Genomic DNA, 16,034 nt, shown 5'->3' on the forward strand with positions numbered 1-16,034 from the left:
TGGCGGTATTGATGCTCGTGAATTCCTCTCAGACTCCTGGTACTGATTCGAGCTGGCAACAAAGGAAGAGCAGAAAGAAGCTGGTGGAGCTCGAATATGGGTATATGGATGGAGCTCTTGTGAGGTCACAAAAATGAAATAGGTGGGCAAGCAAGTGTCTCGAAGGACTGGTTGTCCAGGGTATCTCGTGTTTATATTCAACCTACGCCCTCCGAGCTGTTCCCCTCGAAAGGGCACGACAGCTGGCACAAACATGAAGCCATTCCGTCACCAAGCCGCCCGCCGGGATGCGATTCTCTGGCAACCGTTCATCTCAACAGACATGGTCCTTGCTGCACAAACAATGCGCGCAATGCAATGGCGTATGAGGTGGTCGATAGAGAGATCCACCCTGTTGCGGCAACGATGTCATAGTGTCTCCAACACACTATTCTCGTCCAAAAACGGTCCCTGAGTTGACACGACATGGTGCCGTCCCTGGATACGGTTTGTTGTCTACTGTTAGAATGAAATGTGGGACATGTTCCAGAAAATCATCCAGCAAGAAAGGGCAAATCCAACAAGGAGTCGAACAGCCACCAAAGAACCTGTGCAATTACTGCAAAAAGCTCGCAGATAAGCCGCAGACGCCGCGATAGTAAGAAAAAGCTTCATCATCCTACACGACCAATTACAGCGACGAAGCTCTTTTGCATATGACTCCGAGTCCTTCTCGCGAATAGTGGATCACAGAGGACGGGATGTTGCTTCTCTGTCAGAAACGTCCAGTGGCATGCAACGCTTTGAACAGTGGTCGTTTAGTGTGTTTCTATTCCTTGCCCGGGCCGAAGATTGATCTGAGGTTTGCTGTGTGGTTTTCGCCAGGGTCCAGCTTTGCGGTCGCTCTTTCTTCGGGCGGACTGAGGGTATGATATCACTCTGGAGTCCTTGGAGCAGAGATATACCAATCCACGCTGTTCATTCTTCTGTTCGTTACCGCGGACGATGGAGAATTCTTCGCAGAAGTATCCACAGCTATGACGGCCAGCATCGGAGAGCGAGGAGGGTTTAATGTGGATATTGGCGACATGGGATGTCTGGATGGTGTGACGTCGATGGACTGGTCGTTCAACGAGCCATGGATTGTTGTGTTGTTGCGGTGTGCTAAGAAGATGTTGAATGTGCCGATGATGCTGATGATGAAAAGTCTGAAAGATGAGTTTTGGAGAAAGGTGTTATCAACGCGGATGGGTAGCGGATCCGAGGAAGTGTTGCTGTTGGATTGTATTGTTCGTAGTACATCACAATTTCTTGACTCTACACATTCTTCTCTTGTTCAAGCTCAATTTCCTAAAGACTTGATTTTCTGACTCAGAGCATACCGATCATTCAAGATGTCGAACGGCAAGACTTTCACGCTCAACAACGGCGTTTCCATCCCTGCAGTGGGCTTTGGCACTTTCGCCAACGAAGGCTCCAAAGGCGAGACTTACAAAGCTGTCACACACGCTCTCAATGTCGGTTACCGTCACCTTGACTGCGCGTGGTTTTACCAAAACGAAGATGAAGTCGGTGATGCAGTAGTCGATTTCCTCAAATCCAACCCTTCCGTCCACCGCAGCGATATCTTCATCTGCACAAAAGTCTGGAACCACCTCCACGAGCCTGAAGAAGTGAAATGGAGCTTGCAGAGCTCGCTGAAGAAATTGAAAGTCGATTATCTGGATCTTTTCCTCGTGCATTGGCCAATTGCAGCGGAGAAGGACGAGAACTACAACCCCAAGTTGAACGAGAAGGGACAATATGTGATCAAGGAAGAGTTGACAAACAACCCACGACCCACATGGAGGGCAATGGAGGAGATCTATGAGTCTGGTAAAGCCAGAGCGATCGGTGTCTCCAACTGGACAGTCCCTGGTCTTAAGGATATGCTCAGCTGGGCAAAGGTCAAGCCCGCAGTGAACCAGATCGAGATTCATCCTTTCCTTCCAAACGAGGAATTGGTCAACTTTTGCTTCGAGAACAACATTTTGCCTCAGGCCTACTCGCCGCTCGGATCGCAGAACCAAGTTCCAACGACGGGCGAGAAGGTTAACACAAACAAGACCTTGAACGAGATTGCGGAGAAGGGTGGCAATACCCTTGCTCAAGTGCTGATCGCTTGGGGTATTCGCCGAGGATATGTTGTTCTGCCGAAGAGCTCGACGCCTTCCCGAATCGAGAGCAATTTCAAGAGCATTGATCTGAGCGACGAAGATTTCGAGGCAGTAAATGCCGTTGCGAAGGGTCGCCACACCCGTTTTGTCAACATGAAGGGTGACTTTGGCTATGATGTCTGGCCAGAGGATAGCCAGATCGCGGATGTTCAAAAGTAAAGGTAACAGAGTCAAGAGTCATAACGTCTTGTTCAAAGGATAAGGCGAAGATGCAAGAGCGATGGTAGATGTACCCGTGACCACTGGCGTTGAACGGATGCCTTAGCCTTGAATGGAGGATGCAGCATCTGGTCGGCTTCTGTTCAGGTCAGTCTAGGGATGGAGCCATAGTGTATGGCGTTCGTAAACGATGGCGACGATCTGCAGAGAGAATCAGTGAATACCCCGAGCGACGAATAGAAGACGGACACGAGATGAATGTGCTGTTGTGGAAGCTCTAGATATACATACAGTACCTGGCAAAAGATTATGGTCAACTTACAGTCCTTCTAAGTTACGCAAAGGTGAATTGTCATGTTGAGCACCCAGCGTGTACACTTTGCTCTCGTGACCCAGTCCCGTGCCCAACGAGGTTTGGACTTCCACTTCCTGCATGTTGGACCGGTCCTGCACAGGGCCGTCGTAGCCCACGCGTTGTCTCGTGCGGCTGGTTTTGCAGCCCAACTATCCTGAGTTGATTTGTTGCCGTGTAGCGGATGGATACCCAAGGTGATGAGACCACGATCATGCGCTGCTACTGCGCCGATTGATCAATTGCGACAAATCGTTGTTTAACCTCGCAAATCTTTACCTGCTGAGACGACGAATGAAGCTATCGTAGCCGAGTATGGGCGGTGTCAACAATTCAAGCGAAGCTTGGGAATGGAATGCGCGTTGGTCGAGATACTTCTTGCCGTTCTTGTACGGTATCTCTTCTTCCCAACCGGAGATGGATCTCACGCTCATCCCGCTCAGCATAGGCAGTCTTCTCTGGGAGATATAAAGGAATTCTACCTCTGACCCAAGTGGCATCTTTATGGTGTCCCTGGTGTGAGAGTAAGGCTGCACAATGCAAAATACCGCGATACCAGTTCTCCATGGTTCTTTGATCGTTCTTGCTTCTTCCTGTCACAGTGGAGTGAGCTTGAGACAGGTCGTCAGGAAAGAAGAACTTCAAATTCTTGAGATAGAGGGTGGCGGACGGCTTGTATGGGTGAAGAAGTAATAGCATCGCCGCGTCGGCCTGTGAGAACGCCTCCCGTATCGCTTGCTTTCTGGGATCTACAGGTCCCTCGTAGCTGGAAAAGGCAAGTGGCAATGCCTCAATGAGCTTGTCGTATCGCTCGCCATCGATTTTCTCGCCGGGTGCAAGTTCAACGTCGCCTCGGGGATTGACATTTCGAAGGCGACGAGTCAACAACTTTGACAGGTAAGTACTCGCGCCGCCAAGTGGAAGGCAGGTCAATTGCGGCATGAGCTTAGTTGCGGCGACAAAAGTATCCAGAGCGGCGTTCAGCCCGCCGGGTCGGAGCCGCTGAATTGTGCCCGAAGGCGCGGGATCCCAAGTGACACCTGCTTTCGCGCGTAGCGTAGCAGACAGCAGTCGGCCGCGCCATCGGTATCTATAAAGGCTTTCCCTCCGTAGACTCAAAGCGACGCCGGGCGGGGGTCCTTGAAGAGAGTCCGGAGCTTTCACATCAAGTTTGATCCACTGCCAGATGTTCTCCTCCCGTCCTTCGTGTAAAAGGAAGAAGACCAGATTCTCCAGAAAGCGAACGTTGTCTGCATAGCTTTCGGATGTATACAGATTGCTACGCAGCAGCCAGAGGAAGACGCGTCGACCGGGTTGAAGCTCATCCAGAAGCTTGGGCTTTCGTGCGTCGCGAGCAGTATCGTACTCTTTTCTCACATGGTCTAGACACAACTCTGCAATGCGAACGGTCGCGGCACCTTCTTGGTCGTACTCCTCAAGCAGTGCGATCGGGTCCCTTTGTGGGTTCTTTTGGAGCTCAACTTTGGCAGTGCCGAAGTCTTTGCCGCCCTTGACCATTAATGGGTTGGTCAGGACAGAAGCCATATGCTTCTGAGCCAACGCCGCGGACGAGTGCATGCTTTTGTGGCTGACATTGGGAAAACCAGCGTTTAGCTCCGGTCGAGTCTTCGAGTCCTCCGCAGCAGCTGATGGATGCACAGCGTCCAGATGTTTGCGAAAGGAGCTCGTCAGAGCTGTCAAGAGCCTCTTGGACTCGGAGGTCGTGAGTGGCGCATTGCCACTGGGATGGATCTTGTCGATGATGTTCTTCAGGCCCAGCACCACACCAGTCTTCTTCATGTTCCTGGTGTGGGTGTGGCGAGCAAACATATCCAGTACCACGCCGTCATTCGTGCTGATGCGCAACCGCACGAGTCAGGTGATGGGTGCGGTGCTGTGCGGGTGTGCGTTGGCCACGAGAGCGAGAGGCTGAGGCTGGAGCATTAGACTTTACGCGCAGGGGCATCTTCGCCAAGACCATCGCTTTGCTCCAGCTCGACGACTTCACAAACACACGACATCCTCACGATCCCACGCGTTGTTGCTTCCTTCTTTCCCCCATCACTTGCCGGTCGAAGCTGGTCTGTCGGACGCATTGCGCCACCCTTTCCTGCCGGACATTGGCTCAGCGCAGCCCGCCTTGTCCCCTCCACCTCCACCACCGCTGTCTGCAGCAGAACCAGCAGCAGCATTGCATCGGCCACGGACGCACGCACCGCTCCGCCATCTCCAGGTTCGCTCCCCGAGCCACACAATCACAATCACAGACACAATGTCGGAGACTGCACCTACGCGGGGCAGAAGCTCCGTCAGAGGAGGCCGCGGAGGCTTGGGCCGCGGCGGTCCTCGTGGTGGCAGAAAGGTCAATGGCACAACAAACGACGCAGTGGAAGAATCACTCGAAGACCAAGGCGAAATCGGCGAGATGAAGAAGAAATACCAATCAGAGCTCGTCATGCTTAAGGACATGTTCCCCGACTGGACTGATACCGACCTCGTCTTTGCGCTGGAAGAAGCTGGCGGTGACGTTGGTGCCACTGTTGACAAGATTACGCAGGGCGCGGTCTCACAATTCGCTGAAGTGAAGAAGCCCAAGGATCGTGCTCGCTCGAAAGTTCCCGCAGACGCAGCTACTGCAGGTGCCAATGACCGCTCATCTTTCAGCGCACGCGGCGGACGTGGCCGAGGTGGATTTGAAGGCGGACGTGGAGGGCGCGGTCGCGGAGGTGCCGAGCGCGGTAGAGGTGGTTTCCGTGGCGGACGCGGCGGTCACACGACCACAAACGGTGTCTCCAAGGATGCCTCTGGAGCATCTGTACCCACCACTGAGTCGACCGCCTGGGACACGCCGGCTTCAAATGAAGCATCTGGCGGCTGGGACGACACCCCCGCCGAGCCGATCAAGGACACAGTTGACACGGGCGACAGCGTCACCGGCACTGTGACTGCAGTAGACCCACCACCAGTTGCAAGCTCGCAACCAGCCAAGGCCAATGTACCAGAGCAAGGCGGTGCTAAGAAGAGCTGGGCTAGCATGTTTGCAAAGCCCAAGCCTGCTCCTGTGCCGGTTCCACAGAAACAGATATTGACGAAGCCTCAGCCTGTCGAGCCAATAGAAGCAGAAAAGTCGCAGCCGGAGCCAGCTCCAGCTGTCGCAGAGCCGCCAGTCGAAGCCCCAAAGCAACCAGAGCCCATTGCCGAAGCGACACCTCCGACCGCAGCATCTGTGCCCGTGCCGGAGCCAGCTCTCCCAATCGCAGTGCCTGAGACGACCTCTGCTCCTGTAGAGCTTCCCTCAGCAACCTCAGAGTCAGAAGGTCTTACGCTAACACCTTCAAAGGATCCATTGACTGAAGAAAATGTCGAACATTTGCCAGATGAGTCGAATCCTCCTGCCACGCAGACGGTCGCCAGCACCGCCGGCTCAGCAGATCCACGAAACCTCACCCCGCTTCCTACGCAACCCGCACCTATCGGACGACCACCAGTGGGCGGCTATGCCACTGTCGCGAATCGTCTTGCAGGTACAGGAAGCAGAAGTGCAAGCTTCCAGAGAAGAGTGCAAGAGCAGCAGGAAGCGGTGGTCATGCCTGGACACAACGCGGTTGATAGAGCTGCTGTGCAATTCGGCAGCATGGGGCTCAACGGCGAAGCTGGACCAGACGTTGACGATGAGCGAGAAGAGCCGGAGACACGACACGCTCCACAACACTCGCCCCCAGCCCAACCACGAACCTCTCTCCCTCCCGCTCCTCGCCAGGCTGCAACTGCGCAGGAACCTCTACAGGACGCGCAGCCACAAGCCATTTCGCAGGCCCAGCCCACACCGAAGCAAGCACCTGGGTTGCCTCCTGCATCAGCGCAAAACCAGCAACAGATCCAAGATCCTTCACTCGGACACGCGCCCTCCCAAGATCAGCAGTTCGCCCAGGGATACAACCAGTACGGCCGTGGTTATGGTCAACATCAAGGCACACCTGGCGGACAACAAGATACCGCTGCACCACAGCAGAAGCCCTACGATCCATTCGGCCACCAGTCCCAGCCATCGCAGTATGACCAATTCGGCCCCAACTCGCAGCAGCAGCCCCACCAGCACCAGCAGTCTGGCTTTGGCGGTCTTTCCTCCGCGCCTAACGATTATCCATCGTACTATACCAGTGACGCTGGTCGCAACTACCAGCAGTACTATGGAGGGGCATATGGTGGCCAAGACGGCAGGCAACAGCTTGGACAGCCACAAGCTCATGATCCAGCGATCGGACAACAACGTTCGGCAAGTGGCTATGGCGCAGGAGGCAACGAGGCTGCATTTGCCTCTCAAGGTATCCAGCAAGCACCATCTCGCTTCGCTGAAGCTCCTGGCTCTGGCAACAACACTCCAAACCCAATTGCTGCAGCCCAGCAGCCGCCTCAAGCTGCTCAAGGCCAGCACTCGTTGCAACAACAACCCGCGCACGGCCAACAAGGCTACAACAGCGCGGGCTACCCATATGGACACCCTTACTACAACAGCCCATATCAACAGGCATATGTCAACCAGTTCTCGGGCTACGGGTCCGGTTACGGAGGATCAGGCTATGCCGGCGGTCAAGGCGGATATCAAGGAAAGCAGCAACAGGCCGGCAACATGTATGGTGGCCCTCACAGCTACGGTTCCTCCTACGATCAGCATTCCTCATCTCCTGCTAATGCGCACGCTTTTGGCCATAATCAGCGTAGCACCAGTGGTATGGGCTCGCTCGGCGGCCTCGAGGATTATGGCCGCAGTTCTGCTGGACCTGGGTCGCATCAACAGAGCAGTGGCTATGGCAGCATGCATGATCCTTTCGCCCGCTCGGCCTCCGGCTTCGGTGCACAGGGCGCTTATGGCCAGCAGAGCATGGCTGGCCAGGAGGAGTCGCTGAAGGCATACGACAATGCCAAGAGCGGCCCATCACCTTCACTTGGGCAACCAGGACGTCCAGGATCCGCCGCCAACAGCGCCGCAGGCAACGCGCAGACTGGACTTCCGCCGCCACAGCAAGGCCAGCACTCTGCATTCGGCGGAGGCTACCCTGGGTTCTCAGGCCAAGGCAGTCAGTACGGTAGCCTTGGAGGACTTGGTGGTCACCAGCAGGGTCAGCAGGGCGCTGGCTATGGCTACGGTGGCTTTAACCAGACCTATGGTAGCTACGGCCAGAGCAGAGGTGGCTGGGGACAGAACTATGGCGCGCACTAGCATGGCGGCCACGATGAACAAGGCGTAGAAGTTTCGTCTTCGTTCAAGATCTCCAGTGCCAACGCGAAGGAGAATAGAGATGTACACGGCAGGTTCTTACCTCATCTTGGTCAGCCCCACGATTCCTCGCGGTCGTCCTCTGGAGCATTTCGACCAAGTTAGGCAACGGAAAGCTGGAGAAGCCGGGCAGCGCGCCGGACAGCCTTTGTACTATGATCATACCACACCTTTTTTGACACGTTATGCGCGACACACTCGACTCCTTTTTTCACACTGAGACACAACACATCATGCTTGCAACTGGAACTTTTAGGCGCACCGGGACGCGAAGACGAGGGGGCAGACGGTGCATTCGACGCCGCCCACCAAAAGCTGGAATAGCAAATGGGAACCTTGAATCAGGCGTTTCTTCTACCTGGGCTAGTGTAGAAATGCTCACGAGAGATTGCATGTGACAGTAGCAGAGCATTTGGCTGGGGGAATCTGTAGCGTTTGTCACGTATAGCTGAATGAATTGAAAGTGGCTGCTTGACGGCCTTTACGGCATCTTTGGAGCCTGTCATCATGCTTCTACACCTTCGTTCCCGGACTTGGGCGTCGTGGTGAAGCTGCACGTCATAAAATTTGCTGAGTAAGCCGTGAACCTCAACTCCAGCAACAGATGTCGACAAGCATACTATACCATGTGCCAGCATCCTCCTGCCTTCGGCACCTGGCAGCGAGATTGATGACATCGCACCTGCGAGTACAACTTCCACCGCTCGCGATTGCTGATGCTGTAGAACTGCCGTAAGCTGTCAAGTTTCCCAATCTCCTTTCCACCAATTTTCTCGCGCGACTTCACCTTTCCATCGACCACGAACAGCACAGCAACAACTGCACGCCATGGCCGCCCGCGGCTTCAAATCGAAATCCAAAGCGGATCCAGTCAAAGATGCGATCCCAACGCCCTTCATCAAGGCTCCCTCATCCCTCGCACCATTCCTCGATCGCCTGGACCCGTCCAAAGTCCACATCACCCACCTCGATCGCAACCCTCGCTCTGTGAAGAAGAACATCTTTCTCATTCCCGTCCTTCTCAATGGCTTCATCGCTGCCCTGCTATTCTGGCGCCTCTATTATGCAGTGCCCAAATACTACATCCTCCTACAGACCCTCCTCGGGTACTCGACCTCCGAAACTGTCGACACAGTCTCCACGACGCGCAAACAACAGATCAAAATTCTTCTCGTCCGGACTCTGACCATGGCTTTTGACTTCTTGCTATTCCGCTTCGTTGGTCCTTGGCCTCTGACCTTCTTCTTCGAACAACCTGTCAACCCTTGCTCCTACCGCTGGAAGATTGGATTTCGAGATGAAGAGGTCGTTGTACGAGTGAGCAGGAATTGGAACACGAATGATTTGATGCAAGGCGTAAAACAAGGACAAGAGAATGCTTTCTTCAAGACGAGAATATTGCCTGCCATCTCGCATGAGGAGATGCGGAAGACCGGATACTTGATGATGAATGAGAGCTGGGATTTGGAATTTGAGCTTATGGGTGATGCGGAGACACTGGTGAAGAGGAAAGAGGTGAGGAATGAGGATTTGGATAAGGTTGTGTTTGCGTTTTTGGAAGGAGGAAAGCACGGGTGGGTTATGTGGAAGTGGCAGGAGGAGGATGTTATTGAGACGAGGAGGAAGAAGGTTGTGGCGTTCAAGGAGGTTTTGACGAAGTTACAGAAAGAGTCGTTGTTTTGGAGGTGGACGGAGATTGTGGAGGAGGAGAGGGATGCTGATGGGGGTTTCACGGCAAAGGGTCAGGAGAGGGTCGTGGAGAGGGTGAAGGCTGAGTTTGAGAAAGAGGGTGTGGATTTTGAGGAGATTGTGAAGGGTATTGGTGGGCTGGATACGGTGCCTGCCTCCACTGCTGGCGCTGCGAAATAGTAATTGCTTCGATTGGAGCGTTCACATTCTTGCTGAGATACTGGTCAGTTTCGCCATGGATCATCGAATCGATTCTCACGCTGTTAAACTCCAATACTCTCAGACCCCACAACTTAGTTGCAGACTCTATTCTGCAATTGCAATGACGGAGTGCTCAAATCACCCACCACGCGATGCCTCACGATTCGATATGCGTTCGATCTCTCTCCTCGGCAGTCCAGAAGTCGCCGGCATCTCCATCTCTGAAAATATCATGATCTGTAATCAGGTCGAGTCCGCCCACCAAAAGCTGCGATCCGTCGTTGTCTTGGTCTTTGAACGAGATACGATAGCGCGGATGATCCCAAGCCACATCCAACACTATCTTACCGTGATCTGGTTGAAGGAAGCAAGGTTTCGGTCCCTTGAAGTTGTAATTTCGGCTGTCCAGATACACAACCTCCTCAAAAAGTTCGCGTGCAGTCATCTCGCCTTCTTCGAGATCGAGCAGCTTGCCACCTTGGTACTGGCAAAATTCCTCTCCGCTGCCACCCACCCATTCAACATACAGTCGGTCAATGCGCTGGAGATTCTGCTGGCCTAGACATTTAGCCCAACGCCAGAACGTTGAAGCGCCTTCATCGCTGCTAGCACCAAGAAAGATGTTTCGAGTGTAGAAGAGCTTCAGACCCTCCTCGCGAAGGAGCCGACAGCTTCGCGTGATAGCTGGCTGCTCGGCGCTCAAACATGGAGTCCAAGAGAATCCCCAGTAGGAATCGATCAGTAATGGCTTCGCTTTTGTGCTGATGACGACGGCGAATTCGAGCACACGCAGGACGAGTTCTGGTGGCAAGTCGAAGAGGCGAAAGCACTCTTGTTCGCCGGTATATTCTTGTGAGGTGGCAGTCGTGGGCGCCGTCGTGATGTCAGGCTCGTCCGACATGGTTGCGGCGCACATGCGCATTGGCATTGCTGGTTCTCGATCGCCTTGCGGTGTTGTATGGAGCTGGTGTGTGGCTGTGGATGCCAGCTGAAGGAAGAAAGCGCGTTGTGGAAGTGAGGCCGTCAGGCAGCAGTCACCATCACTTCACATCCGTCCTCACGTGGAAAGGGCGCGAAGTGGGAAGACGCGATCTACCCCTTTGTGCAGACGACAGCGGCAATACTGGACACGAGTGAAAGATTTTCAGACGACGTGATTGAAGAGTTCGGCTATCTGACTGCTCCTCGTTCAATCTCGCTGCGATATGCTTCGGACCTCGGATCCCTCGCCCATGCCTTCTGGACCTGGTCACCCACAAAATGTAGAATTGGGATTCCGACCTCTGAAATGCGGCAACGATACTTTTCGGAGAAAGACCCGCATACTGTGTGCCTTAGCTGCGATTGTCGTTGCTGTGCTGTGGCGTGCGGCTGCCGCATATGAACTTCCTTATCCTCACCTGGTTCCCTCACGACCCGGACTCCTCTCAGTCTGACTCTTCAGAGACATAGCTCGTCTGGTCGATGTTGCAGCTCTCCTCCTGTTCTGACTCTTCCTCGGAGTCAGATGCCGACCAGACTACATTGAAGCAATCCTCCCATGCTTCTTCATCCCGATATCCTGGAAAATCTCCCAATCTCCGCCATTCCGCTTGTTCACGGGACTGGTCGACGAAGCACAGCTGGTAGTACCGCCTCTGCTTAATTCCGACGGCAGTTTCCGAGGTGATTTTGACCTTACCATCTGCCATTCGCACATAGCCCTCAGGAGCTCCTCGCCACCCCTGCTCGCTTCTATGTTTTGCGACGTCGCGCTCGAAATCCGATGGCGACCATAAGTCGTCAGAGTGATACGGCTTTGCCATACCGAGTGCATCTGTCAACATCACGTAGACGCTGATCTCCTTCAAGTGTTTTGCTTGCAAGCTTGCCATCCACATCCACAAGGAGTTGATCTCATCGTTCGCGGCAGTCATCAGGAAGCGGTTGTGGCTGTAGAAAATCGAAAGTCCTTCGTTTCGCAGCCAGTGGCAGGCTCTGGTGATTGCAGGCTGCTTGTACAACTCGAAGGAAGTGTCGTAGAAGCCACAGATAGAACGTCGGCCGGGAGGGTTGTATATCAGCTTCGGCTTGTGGTCGATGCTCTGGGAGATCGAGGAGGCTGAAGGGCTTCTCTCCTTCGTCGGGGGCTGGGTGTTGTGACATTGAGAGCGACATCTCTGTCTCATGGGCGGCACTCGAATCCGCCGGCATGTCTGTGCGGAGGTATGTTGCGGTGTCGAAGGTCGATGTTGCAAGGAACGTCAAATTTCGCATCAAAGACCAGCAAACAATCTAGAGTGAGGGGACGCACGGTGACGCTACACCTTCACATGTCACAAATGCAAGCCACCAATACCCTTGCGAGTCCGGAGGGGTCTCCTCATCCACAGGCCATTTGAGAGCTGCAAAGAATTGGGAACGCTGCGTGCACAAACCGCGAGCCTGCGAAGTTACAGAATCACGACATTCATATACCTCAAGCAAACATGCTTACTAACAAGTCGGCTAGCAAATCGTCGGCTTTCGGCAGATCCACACGTATAGAGTGCGGTCGACTTGTTTTTGCCTTTCGTACGCGAGCTCCGCAGGCGGCAAGTAGGTCAGGGGTTCGAATACCGGTACCAGTGAGTCAGCTTGAATTTGTTACACGATTTGCTCAATTAAAGCTCTTACTTTTTGCCCCCGAATTGCATGCTTCAAGGTATGATACCAGTGCTCATGCAAACGTAAGACGCTCAGGGCGCCATGGGGGTTTCCTGTCCGCTAACATGTTCCAGCGCTAACACTCAGGTGTACATCACGATCGGGTATCTCGCCTCCCTATGACCAGGCACGTCGAGAATGCCGCGTAGGAATGCTATGCATTGACGCCCACTCAACACGCAGAACCCGGTCCTCCACCATAAGTCCTACGCATATTGAGCTGCGCTGGTGGCTCTCACTCATCGCCTCCGAGTTCCGCGTCTTCTACCTTGCCCGCCTTCCTCATTGTCCATCTCGCACCCAGAAATCTTTGCTGTCCCACCCAATCCCGCGTGCCTTCATCGCCCTGGAGTCATCAAACCGTGCGTATGACTCCAGAAGATCCTTGCACGAAGTCCATCCATCTTTGAACGAACCTGTGGGCTCTCGTACCGAGATCTGGAATGAGTCCGGACAGACCATAGTCTCTGAGACCTCTTTCGCTTCCACGAGCTTTTCAGCGCTCAGCACTAGCTTTCCCTGGGCGAAAAGTACACACATCCGACCGGTATCAAGCCGCAAGCACCTCGCACAGTCTGCAATAGTCATGACCTGTTTGACCACTTCTCCCCAGCCCACTTTAGCCACTCTGCTCGGTTTTGACTTTCGAGATGTCAGGAATACCGGGATGGAACTGATCAGTGAGCAATGCTTCGGCCCAATGTCTTTGAGCCACTCGCACAAAGCGTGGAGATCCAGAACTCTGCCGACGCAGTAGAAGGTGCACTCTTTGTAGAAGATCGCAAGGCCCTCTCTACGCAGGAGACGGCAAGTTCTTGTTACAGGGGGCGGGGTGGCGTCGGTCGCGCTCCTTCGCCTTCGAGGAACCGCGCGGAGTGTTTTCCTTCCTGAACTTCCGAGGATCGCAAAACGGAGAATGCGAAGCACCAACTCGACTGGCAGCTCGAACAACGGAAACGGCTTGTCTTCGAGTGGCTCCGCTTCGGCGCCGGTGTCCGCAGAAGCACTCTGGCTCGTCATTGTTGCTTGCACGAGATTGTAGTCATTCTCGGATTGAGGCTGCAGGGGGGACTCCATGTTCGCTTCACTGGGTCGTCAAATTATGTGTGGGCGAAGAAACAGAAGTTGGGCGCGAGGTCAAGCGGAACGTTCACCCAACGGTGTTGCCAAGCAATGTGCTTGCTTCATCTTTCACGTGCGCTACCAAAGGAGCTAATTCGTGACTACTTTCAATCTAGTGACGGCGTTCAAGATGTGAAAAAGTACAGGGAAGGTGTTGACCGTTCTCGAGCAGCACCTAAAATGGCCGATCTATTGCAAACCACGAAGCCTTCCTCATCTGGTACTCAACTCGTGTGCTAAAGCCCTGCTCTCCTTCACTTCATCCTTTTGGATCCACTCCCACGAAACAGTGGCTTCGCGTTGACATAGTATCTCGAAGTACAAAGCATCTGGAGATGCAGTGCCTACCCCTGACAGATGGTGTCAATGTCCTGACTTTCCTTCCTGCCCCTTGCCTTCTTCTTCGTCGCAAACCCAGAAGTCCTCCCCACCATCCGAGGGCTGCCACAACGGCTCTTTGCGACATTTCTCGAGCATTTGCGCGCTTGATACCCAGCCATCGCTCAATGAGCCCTCGGCTTCGCCTACATTCAGCTGATAGCAGCCATCCATCCGCCCACTGCCCATCACGAGCTTACCCTTTCGAAATAGCACCAAGATCTTCTCTCGTGGAATGCATGGCGCACCTGGACGCACTATCTCCTTGAATCTGGAGTGGGAATTCAGCTCCTTCACCCACTTCGCCCACACACGCCATTCTGGTTTGTAGCCCTGGATCCACCTGACCCAGATCTGGCCGACAGGAGCACGACTGGCTGGTCTGATGGTCATAACCCATTCATGGAAGTCGAACATTCCGTCGAAGCAACCCTCCATGTAGAATACGTTGTGCTTGTAGTACATTTTGAGTCCTTCTTTGCGAAGCAGGTGACAGGTCTTTGTGATGGCGGGTGTAGTAGCTGGCGTGACCCAGTCCCGCGAAGCTTCATCATGATATTCGCAGATGGGAATTGGGTTGTCTTTGCAACTGGTCACGACGGCGAAGTAGAGGACTCGTAGCACCAATTCGTCAGGTAGCTCGAGTAGCGGGAAGTGTTCGATCTGCATCGGTGTGTTGGGGCGCAGTGGTTGCTGCTGATCTCCTGCCTTAGCCAAATTGCCGTCTTCGTTCTGCACCATCTTGTTGCTCGAGTCGCAGAGGGCAGAATGAGAACCGATGCCTGGAAGCTTTGGTAAGTGTTTTGGGTTATTATATGCTACTCAGCCAAGACTTTCGAGTGAATGATGGCTATTCACCTGCCCCACAAATTCACTCCGGCTGAAGTTCACACAACACGTCATCACATGTTTGAATAAAGCTGATGGACTACAGGCAATACAGTCATGCGACCGACGAGCAGCATGCATAGATCTTATGCAGGCACGCCCATTCTTGTAAGACCGCTGGTTCCACATTTCTGCTACTGTTGACTGAACCACTGTAGACAGAAGTGATCATATTCCATGTAGTCCGTAGACTCGTGCAGGAGATTATAGCCCTTACCCCTCCGCTCACAATCTGCAATCGCGGTCGTATGCCATGACCGGATTCAGCGTCGGAGGCTCTGCGTGCTCGCTCTGCCGACCTGGTAGTATGTACAATGGCGCACCGCTAGTTCCTCCAATACGGAGACACCAAGATGCTCAAATATCTTGCCTGTCTTCGTCTTCACCCTCGTGCTTGACCAGGTCCGAAGCTGTGTTGTCTGAATCGCTGTCGGTAACCCAGAAGTCCTTGCCCGCAAACTGTCCTGGTGTGTTCGGATTGAATAGAGCGGACAGCTCAGCAACTCTCTGCCACTCTCCGCTGGTCCGTGAAAACTTGACAAACGACAATTCGTAGCACCTGTCGAGGTTACCGGATCCCAAAACCAACTTCGAATCTTGGAAGCGCACAAAGATGTGCTCACCGAATCTGGGTCCAAGGCCTGCGGCCTCTGCGCAGTCCTCTAGAAACCTCATCTCGGACAGAAACTTTCCCAACGTGAGGTCGCACAGGGGACTGTTGTCGAACCAGTATAGGTGTAAGTTTTGGATGGTGCTTGCACGCTGTAGGCCGATGTTGTTCACCCAACGAAACAGTGCCTGTGTGGATTTCCTCGTGGTACTTAGCGTGAACATGTTTTGTGTGTAGAAAAGCGGCAGGCCCTCGGAACGGAACCAGCGACAGACTCGCGTTATTGCAGGCTCTTGGTGGGCGTTGGTGCCATCGAAGATGGCGACTCGCTTGTCCTTGGAACTGATTGTAACTGCATGTTCGATGATGCGAACGACGAGCTCCGGTGGAAGGTCGAGAATTGGGAATGCGACAGAGTCTTCTGTCAAATCGATAACTCCACCATCACCCTCAGCGTTTCTTGCAGACATCATCGTG

The 16,034-nt window shown here is 53.8% G+C and overlaps 9 protein-coding genes across 9 annotated transcripts; 3 read left to right on the plus strand and 6 right to left on the minus strand.

Moving 5' to 3' along the window:
* Positions 1 to 1,373: 1,373 nt before the first annotated feature.
* GLD2 (Glycerol 2-dehydrogenase (NADP(+))) lies at positions 1,374 to 2,354 on the plus strand (the record flags this gene model as incomplete). Its single annotated transcript, XM_023599085.2, has 1 exon — positions 1,374 to 2,354. The coding sequence occupies one exon, from the start codon at positions 1,374 to 1,376 to the stop codon at positions 2,352 to 2,354; it is 981 nt and encodes a 326-aa protein (XP_023455385.1).
* A 685-nt stretch (positions 2,355 to 3,039) lies between these two features.
* RHO25_003589 (uncharacterized protein) lies at positions 3,040 to 4,506 on the minus strand (the record flags this gene model as incomplete). The annotated part of the gene is made up of 1 exon (XM_023599086.2): positions 3,040 to 4,506. The coding sequence occupies one exon, from the start codon at positions 4,504 to 4,506 to the stop codon at positions 3,040 to 3,042; it is 1,467 nt and encodes a 488-aa protein (XP_023456113.2).
* A 472-nt stretch (positions 4,507 to 4,978) lies between these two features.
* On the plus strand, positions 4,979 to 7,927 carry RHO25_003590 (uncharacterized protein; the record flags this gene model as incomplete). Its single annotated transcript, XM_023599087.2, has 2 exons — positions 4,979 to 5,989; positions 6,047 to 7,927. 2 exons carry the CDS (start codon positions 4,979 to 4,981, stop codon positions 7,925 to 7,927), a joined length of 2,892 nt encoding a protein of 963 aa, XP_023456112.1.
* An 885-nt stretch (positions 7,928 to 8,812) lies between these two features.
* RHO25_003591 (uncharacterized protein) lies at positions 8,813 to 9,853 on the plus strand (the record flags this gene model as incomplete). The annotated part of the gene is made up of 1 exon (XM_023599088.2): positions 8,813 to 9,853. The coding sequence occupies one exon, from the start codon at positions 8,813 to 8,815 to the stop codon at positions 9,851 to 9,853; it is 1,041 nt and encodes a 346-aa protein (XP_023456111.1).
* A 178-nt stretch (positions 9,854 to 10,031) lies between these two features.
* RHO25_003592 (uncharacterized protein) lies at positions 10,032 to 10,775 on the minus strand (the record flags this gene model as incomplete). The annotated part of the gene is made up of 1 exon (XM_023599089.1): positions 10,032 to 10,775. The coding sequence occupies one exon, from the start codon at positions 10,773 to 10,775 to the stop codon at positions 10,032 to 10,034; it is 744 nt and encodes a 247-aa protein (XP_023456110.1).
* Positions 10,776 to 11,301: 526 nt separating this feature from the next.
* RHO25_003593 (uncharacterized protein) lies at positions 11,302 to 12,042 on the minus strand (the record flags this gene model as incomplete). Its single annotated transcript, XM_065602417.1, has 1 exon — positions 11,302 to 12,042. The coding sequence occupies one exon, from the start codon at positions 12,040 to 12,042 to the stop codon at positions 11,302 to 11,304; it is 741 nt and encodes a 246-aa protein (XP_065458489.1).
* Positions 12,043 to 12,841: 799 nt separating this feature from the next.
* On the minus strand, positions 12,842 to 13,579 carry RHO25_003594 (uncharacterized protein; the record flags this gene model as incomplete). Its single annotated transcript, XM_065602418.1, has 1 exon — positions 12,842 to 13,579. The coding sequence occupies one exon, from the start codon at positions 13,577 to 13,579 to the stop codon at positions 12,842 to 12,844; it is 738 nt and encodes a 245-aa protein (XP_065458490.1).
* Positions 13,580 to 14,044: 465 nt separating this feature from the next.
* RHO25_003595 (uncharacterized protein) lies at positions 14,045 to 14,800 on the minus strand (the record flags this gene model as incomplete). The annotated part of the gene is made up of 1 exon (XM_023599090.1): positions 14,045 to 14,800. One exon carries the CDS (start codon positions 14,798 to 14,800, stop codon positions 14,045 to 14,047), a length of 756 nt encoding a protein of 251 aa, XP_023456109.1.
* A 504-nt stretch (positions 14,801 to 15,304) lies between these two features.
* RHO25_003596 (uncharacterized protein) lies at positions 15,305 to 16,030 on the minus strand (the record flags this gene model as incomplete). The annotated part of the gene is made up of 1 exon (XM_023599091.1): positions 15,305 to 16,030. One exon carries the CDS (start codon positions 16,028 to 16,030, stop codon positions 15,305 to 15,307), a length of 726 nt encoding a protein of 241 aa, XP_023456108.1.
* Between the last annotated feature and the right edge of the window lie 4 nt (positions 16,031 to 16,034).

The sequence above is a fragment of the Cercospora beticola genome, chromosome 2 (genome assembly GCF_033473495.1).
Source record: "Cercospora beticola chromosome 2, complete sequence".
NCBI lineage: Eukaryota > Fungi > Ascomycota > Dothideomycetes > Mycosphaerellales > Mycosphaerellaceae > Cercospora > Cercospora beticola.